The sequence below is a fragment of the Gymnoscopelus braueri genome (assembly GCF_963280865.1).
Source record: "Gymnoscopelus braueri genome assembly, chromosome: 13".
Classification (NCBI taxonomy): domain Eukaryota; kingdom Metazoa; phylum Chordata; class Actinopteri; order Myctophiformes; family Myctophidae; genus Gymnoscopelus; species Gymnoscopelus braueri.
Genome location: NC_137615.1, coordinates 14369153 through 14379152, shown reverse-complemented (window position 1 = coordinate 14379152; position 10000 = coordinate 14369153). Strand labels below are relative to the sequence as shown.

Here is a 10000-nt window from a genome sequence, read left to right as displayed (position 1 = left end):
GTAATAATAATAATAATAATAATAATAATAATAATAATAATAATAATAATAATAATAATAATAATAATAATAATAATAATTAATTTTGTTTATGTTTGTGGTGTTTCCTGTCTGTCCTAGTTGTATACCTGTCTTGTCTCACCAGTCTGTAATTTGCACACATGTTCTCCACCTGTGTCCTGTTTGCCCCCAGCCAATCAAATCCCTGTGTTGATTGTCTTTGCGTTCACCTGTGTATAGTTAGTCCTGTGTCTATTTAAACCTCCCTGTGTTGGGAATTGTTTGTCACACACCATATTCCTGAATTCAGCTGTGTCTACATGTCTTTAGCTAAGGGGTTTTCAACAGGAGTCTGGTACTGCAGGGGGGCCGCCAAATCTTTTTGTGATAGGGACTTCATTTTTTGTATTTTTACGTGAACCACTTGAACCCTCGCATCCCTATTCTGGGGGGGACATTAGCTGAAAATAGCAGATCTACAATCTTCACAACGCTTCGGCTTGTTGATCGGCTATTTTCGGCGAAGGGGTTTGGTGTACAGGGAAAAAAGAGCAGACCAGAAGTTTACAAAGTATTCAGGTTAAGTCCTTAAATGTCTGAAAATCCCTTTTAACATGAATCCAATATGAAGTCGGGGTCCTTGCTTCACCTCTCTCTCCGCTAAGGGGTCCTTGGCCTGGAAAAACGTTGAAGATTGCTCTGCCTGTGTCTCACAGTTCCTGCACTTGGGTCCTATACACTTAACTTAGCTAGAATACAGGACATGCATTGTAACTCGCCACCCATGGTTTCAACATACAGAACTAATGCAGAACACAGAAGTTTGAGGGCTCCTGCATGGCTGCTTTATATTGACTTGGAGTAGAAGTGGTCATTTGAGATGAAGATAAACACAGTAGGCCATACAGCCTATAGAGTAGTAGTGGACAGGGAATTTAAATAAGTTTGATATAAAGGTAAACACTGTATGTCAGTTACACTTTACCTCCGCAAAATATAGGACGACAAAAGTTACTGAATCAGAATCAAACACATCAAGTACAGCATAACGTTTTATTTTATGGAAAAAATACACAGACATAAGAAGTAACCGTTGGTATTAAGACACAAGACACACACACACACACACACACACACACACACACACACACACACACACACACACACACACACACACACACATGATGTACAGATTGTTACGCCATGCTTCGCAAGAATTTCTAAGTTGATGATTCAGTTGATTGATGACGGGCCCTAAGACAAAGTGAAGAGATACTGTACATACATGATGTCTATGTTTGGGCAGTTGTGGCTATAGTGCTGAACATCTCCATCTTCTCCACCTGCCGATGGTTCACGGAACTTCACATGCATCACTGCAGTAGGGACCGTAGTTAACCAACAACAGGTTAAGCAGATGAATTAGAGTGCTAAGAAAACACGTAAGTGCTGTATAGGTAATAATAACCAAGTTAGGAGATACACATCATAACTATAACATAGGCCTACTATCTAAATAAAGGTAATATCTGTCTGCAAGCAAACAACATACATCTTTCACCAATAACTGTATTATGCAGATACTGTAGTGTAGATCTTCTCTGTTCATGTGAAAGTGACCTGCAGTTTTTCAGTGAGTGTTTTCCTGCAATACATGATAATGACTAAATGGAAGATTGTGAAAGGAAGTGCCTCATTCTGAGTTTCCTATCTAAAGAAAAGAGAAGTGACCACTGACCAGCCAAAATAGAACAATGGTTTACCAGTTTTTGGTAGAAATTACCTGAGGGAACAGATGACAGCATGGTTTCATTCAAATCCTCTTGATTTACGGGGTGTCTCTTTCCATGCCCTGCATGGGTATAATCTCAAAGTAGTTATCGCCTAACAGAAATAAGCGTGCTCTTGCTTGGCACAAGAAAGAGCAGATGGAAGATACTAAAGGCTGCATTCTCTAAGAATCTGCTCTCATTTCAGAGCATATTTATGAATGAACCCAATGGATGACATAGTCATCTCTAGTAAAGAAGAGGTTTACCTATTTGTAGCCTGGTTCCAGACAAATCTGCCATTGCAACAAAACAAAAAATGCCCTTGCACTGCAGTGATATTAGTCTGGCCATGCCAGGCTAACCTATTTGGGCTGTATCCTTGACAACAAACTGACAGGTGAAAGCATGGCATCAAAGGTGATCAAAAAAGTAAATCAAAGCACAAGATTTTTGGGCCGAATTCCCTCTTTTGTAAACAAAAGTGCTCTCAGGATTCTTGCCGGAGCCCTCATCCAATGCCACTTTGACTATGCTTGCACCTCCTGGTTCTCCAACATCTCAATGCTTACTAAAGACTAAGCTTAAAACCTCCCAAAACAAACTGATTCGACTACTTCTCGTCCTGAGGCCCATGACCCACCTTTTTCCAAAACATTTTGCTAGCCTAGGATGGCTCAGGGTAGAAGACAGGGTTAAGCTATTAAAAATGCGATTGTCTTTCAAAATAATCAATGCGATTTTGCCCTCAATGCCCTCAATACCGCATATCTGACTAAATACATAAAATACTAGAGGGAAAATTAGTTCATATAGCATCAAAATCTGTTTAACCACTTTTGAATTCTTTTTTGAAAATAGCCGACCTACAAACTCAAAATGTTGTAGATCTGCTTTTGTAGATCTTCTATTTTCACAAAATCTTAAAAACAAGTTTTGGAATATTTTTGGACCCATTTTAATATCCCACAAAATATTTTCAGCGGCCAAATGCATATTAATTTGGGGGTCCTTGACATGAGAACAACTGATCTATATACACTTTCACACAGTCAAAGTCCATAGCCTAAAACAAATTAAAAGCTGGCTAAAAGGTCCATAGCCTTGACCTTGATTTCTGGAAGTCAAATTCTCACTAAAGAGGATTTTTTGTTGTTAGTTGGAAATTGGACTGCAGCCCGGTGAGTGGGCGTTGGTCACTTCTTCACCATATAAAAGGAACCACTCCTCTCTTCACATTAGGCTATCATCATCAACACTACAACAACCAGAACACTAAAGAAGAAACATCTCTCCTCCTCCATTCTCACTATCAACACAGGCAGCAAACAATCAGACGAAGCATCTCTCCTCCAGAGTCATGAAGTCAGCTGTCATCGCTTTTCTCCTCTGCCTGCTTGCTCTCCATATAGAAGGTAAAGTGGCTTTTACAGAAATATTATACGTGGCTGCACATTAATTCACTTTGAAACATTTTCTGTTTGGATAATACGAACCATGGTCATTTCTGATATGGTTAGATTACATTGAAAGTCATGGATTTTATTTAGCAATTCTGTCATGTATTATCATCGTTGTTCTGATAGTTTAGGTATACAGTAGGCTAGTTCTGGGGAGAATCATTTGCAGAAATTTATTTTACTGCAAATGCAGTTAGTCAACACCAGTGGTTTTGAAAACAAAAATGAAAGTTTCTGATAGGTTCTTGATCGTTATCTTAAACCCCCTTGCTGTTTGATCACACACAGATAAAGAAGACACGTGACACACGAGATCTCTTTTACTCGTACGAGGATTGTAAACGACCATGTATCTCACTGGACACGATCCCAACTTACAATGGCGCATCCTCCCCTCTACCAAGCACTTTATTATCACAAGACAGGAGAGAGGAGGAGACAGTGGAGTGGAATTCTACTAGCTGATAAGGACTGTCAGACATATTACACATTGGATTAATACATTGCAGGAATTCCATTAAATGAATACAAATCAAAGAAAGAACTTATATACACACATTATAATATATATCTCTGTACACAGATATTATAAACTGGTCCTAACATTCCCTCCTGTTGTTCATTTAATTAATACTTCTGAACATCACATTTCAAAATGAACATCATAACAGGATTTTTATTAATCAACCCAACAACTCAAACATTTGCCTCTTCGCTTCCAGTAGCCTTGGGACTAACTTTCTATGTCACTCTCAAATAGGGCTTGAAAGGAATACACACTCTCGTGTGGAGTGGAGCACTTGGGACAAATCTCGTCATCAGTCTAAGACAACGCCGCATGTCTGCACGACCTTCTCATTGACCATACACTAATGGTCTTGCTTTGCGTCACTAACATTCTTGGAATTAATGTCATCTGAAATAAAAAAAACACCACATGTCCTTTTTATCAGAAACGCAGACCCCTCCACTCGCAGCAGTCAAAAGGTCAAGAGTCCATCTATTCTGGACGGCCATTAACGACGCTGACTCAAACTCACGGTTTTGGGCCTCTGGTCATTGTAGCATTGAGGAACAGGCTACGTCTATAGTTAATTGTCTCTACACGTAACATAAGCTTTCCCACTCCAAGATGGGGAAAGAGAGACAAACCAACCTTATTGGCACGGGATTACCAGTGAGATTGTATTTTTCTTACAACCTCCAATTCTTAGTTGATCTAAACAAACATGGGGGAGTCAGCATTAATGTCTGTTGACAATTGTGTTCGTTGATCTGACCCTTCTTCACAGAGCCAGCGTGGACATAACAAAGGTTAGGCTTCCGAGTGACATACAGGCTTAACAGTGCTATTTAGGGCGTATTTCAACTGATGGTACGGTTTACACGGCAAATAGCTGCTGTTAGTTCAAAGTCATTTTCTCCCAAGGCTCACCAGCGATATTGGATTTCGAGGCATGTCACTTCTCATGACCAGTTGTGTGAAGCAGATATATTTATATGTGTGCAAACATAAACATTCACATTTTAGTCTTAGCGATTTGATTAGCGTAAAAATATACCCAGCATTTAGATTTAGACGGTGAGAAACATTTTCGTCAACACTCCTCGATTTACGAGTAACTTTAATAATACAAATATATAATACACTCATAGAAATTATAAAACTCACAAAAATACCAGGGGTGCAATTCTATGTGTAATAGGAATGGGGAAGGGGATTATTCTAATGGGAGTCTTCTCCAGGTTTGGGTCTGACCGTAGCGCTATCAGCTCGGCCCCACCCGCTGCTGGCTTTAGCACTCCTATTACTTAAATGTCTGATAATGTTCGAACCAATTTACAGTGGCCGTTTGTGGATCCAAATAACACGTTTCACAGCAATTGTGTTGGTGACCAGGACTCGGAACGGACCCTCTCAGCGCAGAGTTGGTCCTGGTCCTGTCGCTTGATGATCTTTATCACGGCATGCAGATCACCAGTGCTTCAGTCCCTGTAGGGAGAGAGAAAAGACTAGACAGATAATTTGCACTTTGGACTATTTTCATGTAAAGCTCCACTAATGTGATGCATTATGGCTATGGCCGTTTTGACACATCTGTACTTCAATCTAGTTTTACAGTATCATCACTTTTCAATAAGTGGAAATAATAGTCTTACATATGGCCTTTCGTTACCTTTTCATTGTCTAAAAACATGTACAAAACTGTTTAGCATAATTTTGAAAATTATAAGTGTGAAAATGCTGCTTAATTATATATTATATGTGTACCATCCCTCCTGTTTGAGATATGACCTATGGTCATGACTCAACTTCAGATCCTAAGTGTGAAATGGTCTGTGTCAATGGTGGCAGACATAACAAATAAAAACTCCCAATGTGAAGCGCGACTAGGTTCTTATCTACATAAGCGTTTCCCAGGCGTAAAAGTGCCTCTGCTAGTCTACTGTGCAGCAAAAAAATAAACAAAGTAGAAAATGCATCTTGGCAACGAACTTTAGTGAGATGAGGTTCAGTACATATCAAAAATTTACACAGGTTCCAGGTCTTAATGGGTTAGTTAAGAGACATTTGGAGTAAAAACCTAGAGGCCTTAACTTAGTACCTTGCTCTTTCAACAAGACATAAATCATTAAAAAAACTTCTTTAACTTCAGCAGTTTGGATAAAGGACTTAGTATAATCAGGAAGGGCCAACACAGAGACCAAAATGTGCATCATCTGTCTTAACTTAACAAAAACGTCTTCTGCTTACGCAATTCAAACTATATGGGGCATACTGCAAGGAGCTCTCTCTTATTCTTGGGTTTTGGTGCTTGTATCTAAGCTGCTCTTCTATCTGAATGTAAACAGTGGCCTGCTACTCTTCCCCCATACTTTCACATGTGGGAGATTCTACTACTAAATCAACACACGAGATAACGTGAGACGAAACCTGCCAACGTGGCCTTAACATTTAGCTATTTCCCTTGAGAAAATGGCTGGACTATTAACAAACTCTTGCTGATACTTAAATGAGTAGAAATACTTAAACAATGAGTACAGATACTTTAAAGTTCCCAAACTGAGTAAAAATACTTTAAATGAGTAGTTTGCCTCTGGCTTTCTCCTTTTTCTCTCTTTCTTGGCTTGACTTCACTGACACACACACGCACACGCGCACACACACACACACACACGCATGCACGCACGCACACACACACACACAGAGGCAGGTTCACTGGAGCGCACACACACACTCTCCAGTACTCTGTCTCTCTCTCTCTCACGCACACATGTGAACACACACACATGCGCACACATGCTCACAGGCGCACACACAGACAGTCAGACAGACACACATACAATCTGCACATTACAGACTTCATACTCATGCATCACTGTTATAAAATATATTCTCACTCCTCTCACACACACACATTACCTGTCACTCTCCAAAGTAAGTGACGTCATTCCACATGCTTCAAACACACACACACACATTCTTTTCGGTACATGAACCTACACACATTCACGTATACAAGCACACACGCACGTCATAACCCATTTGTTCACACTACTGTTGCTACCCTTCACACTTTACATATAGTACATATGTATTACACCCAAACACCACATTCACTTACAATTCATGTACACTAACACCTGAACACACATGCACACTCTCTCTCTTCCTCCTTTCATGCAGAAAAATTACTTCTAGGTGGACTGTACTGCATGTACTGTGATTCTCATGTTGTTACTAAAAAAAAAAAATTCATTCATCCACACACATACATACACTCTTACTCTCATTTAAACATCACTCCTTCCATGTCGTTGTGCACCACGACATGGAATTTTGAAATGTTTAAATGATTACTGCATCTATGTGGGGCAATTCATACAGATCACGAAAAATGCACAATCCACTCTCTCATTTACACATCTTTTAGACAAAACAAACCATGTTCTTCTTACTACAAAACTCTCTCTCTCTCGCTGTCGCTCTAATGCGCACAGCCTCCTATCTTCTTCTCTTTCTCTCTTCTCTAATCATCCCAGCCTGACATATTGCATGACTCGCAAAGAGCCAGTCCGAAGAGAAGATGGCCCTTACGACCACATATACAACATGAGTTGGGGGCCCTTGTTTGGCCTTTCTCTTTCCTCGTATCATCCCATCCATGTACTGTTGTGCTTGATATACAATCAGCCACAAAATGGCCTAAACGACCACACCTAAAACATGAGTTGGGGGCCCTTGGCTGGCCTCTCTTCTTGCCCTGCTTTGGCTTATTTCCTTCGTTGGTAACATCGACTACAATCACTTGTTTCACAGGAGCACCTGTATCTTCTTTTTCCTTCTCCATATTAGCAGTCAATTACTATTATGTGGGTGAAAACTTAAATATGTGTGGTTATTATAATGTTCTGTTCAATGTGTAGAAATTATTTTAATCACTGTAAATATCTTGTTCTTATCCTAACTAAGTGTATTTCAACGTTTCTAGGCACTGCTGTATACTGGTCAAAAACTGTATCACACCCAAATATTCACCAGTTCACCACGTGTTGGACTAGCCCAGGGGATCAGCTAACTTATCACATTCAAACCACACACCGTACACCCCTGAGAGTCTTATGGGGGTTATACAAGATATATAGACTAAACATAGACAAAAGGATCATGCCCTGGAAGATCCACCACGTGTCGACTTGCCCCAGAGGATAAATCACTGAATCCTCTGGAGGGAGTTAATCAGACTCTTTATCTTATTAACTACCGTGACTCTCTCTTGCACTCACACAAAACTCGTTTCTCAGTATACAATTTCAGCTAATAAAATGCAGTGGCCCCCGCCACTACAACACAACTATAACTGTAGTTGCTTATCTATGCACAACTACAACACACTTGTCAATATTACACCTAAGTAATAACAACAATATGTCCACACCAGGACCACTTACATGTTTCTTATAGGCGTGTGATCACGTTCAGATTTCGGCAGTCGTTCGTCGAAGAGAAGATTTCGGACTGGTGAACACCGGCCTGGTGAGACTTTACACCCCAGGGCTTGCAGGACCCTCTTGGATCTCTGGCTATCGATAGACTTGCGATGCGTCCTCTTCTCCTCTTCCAAAAACGACGTAGAAATCCGGCTCGAAGGACCAGTGAAATGATAGGTTCTTGATCGTTATCTTAAACCCCCTTGCTGTTTGATCACACACAGATAAAGAAGACACGTGACACACGAGATCTCTTTTACTCGTACGAGGATTGTAAACGACCATGTATCTCACTGGACACGATCCCAACTTACAATGGCGCATCCTCCCCTCTACCAAGCACTTTATTATCACAAGACAGGAGAGAGGAGGAGACAGTGGAGTGGAATTCTACTAGCTGATAAGGACTGTCAGACATATTACACATTGGATTAATACATTGCAGGAATTCCATTAAATGAATACAAATCAAAGAAAGAACTTATATACACACATTATAATATATATCTCTGTACACAGATATTATAAACTGGTCCTAACAGTTTCAATATTTGATTTTAACATATTATTTTAACTATGACTAACAGTGTCTTGTCTCTTCATTCCACAGGCCATCGTGATAGTTCATTTTCCTGCAAATGTTTAAATGGGGTAGTCAAGAACCTGAATCGTAAACTCATTAAGACTTACCAGATATATGAAGAAAGTCCATTCTGTCCACGCAGGGAGATTGTGTAAGTAGAATGTTCTAACTTGTTGTGCCGTGCTGCTGCTGCCTACATTTACACGCTGTTCTCCATCTGTAATATCATTTTATTATCCATCTCCAGTGTGGAAACAGCAGACAGCAAGAAATGCGTGAACCCTGAGTCAAAGTTGGGAATGTTTATCTATAGCAAAGATCAAACAATTAGGTAAGATTAACATCAGATTAACCTGAAATGAGCTGCACTAAAACCAATATGGAAATCAATATTTACTCAAGAAAGACAACAATAGGCTGATGTGACTTATTCTGTTTCAGAAATGAGAGGAAACATGTGGTTGGCAGCTCACACCTAGCCTGGTAAACCCTCCCTCCGGAAATCTAATTTCTATTTGATTCCAGGAGTGAGTCTGGCCTGATAGCCCATTGTGGGGGTTTCTAGTGGAATTACCAGCTAACCGAGCCTATCAGCGTCGTCGCACATCGTTCTGTGATTGACAGCGACAGTTGGCCAATCAGGTGGCGAGTTCGAGTGAGCCCAAAACACGAACGGCAGCCATCTTTTTCTGTCCGCTATAATCTCCGCGATTTTTTTACTTCAAAAAGCTCTCTAACTTCTATTTTGAGGCACGGAATTTACTTATAAGATATCGTTTGGATAGAATTTAGTTGTTTAACTTCATATATGTGGTCAATTAATCATGACAAAGCCTATTTAAAAATACAAATTTAGAGAACCGGTAGGGGTGGGCAGTGACACCCATGTACCCGAATAAGGCAACCCATTTTGGGCTTGGCTGTCTCAAAAGTCCCGTTGACGTCACATTAGACTGGTGAACTGCTGATTGGCTGAAGGGGAAAAAATATCATTGGCTGAAGGGGTTGTCAGTCAACGGTATTACTTCCGCCCAACTCAGCCTGCAGCCAATATTGCAGAATGGGCGATAAGGCCAGACTCACTCCTGGAATCAAATAGAAATTAGATTTCCGGAGGGAGGGTTTACCAGGCTAGCTCACACCACCTTTGAACACACAACACTGGTTCACTGTCCATGACATGACCATGTCATGAC

At 40.3% G+C, this 10000-nt stretch overlaps 1 protein-coding gene across 2 annotated transcripts in view; it reads left to right on the top strand.

Annotated features, from left to right (window-relative positions):
* Positions 1 to 3062: 3062 nt before the first annotated feature.
* Positions 3063 to 10000, top strand: part of LOC308098707 (uncharacterized protein) — a 19357-nt gene continuing 12419 nt past the window's right edge. For both annotated transcript variants that reach the window (XR_013934306.1, XM_080447123.1), the window contains exons 1-3: positions 3063 to 3184; positions 8832 to 8955; positions 9052 to 9135. Coding sequence is in view for 1 of the 2 variants with exons in the window: in XM_080447123.1 (XP_080303249.1) it covers positions 3130 to 3184; positions 8832 to 8955; positions 9052 to 9135 (263 nt within the window). In the remaining variant the exon portion in view is untranslated. The remainder of the gene's footprint in view (positions 3185 to 8831; positions 8956 to 9051; positions 9136 to 10000) is intronic.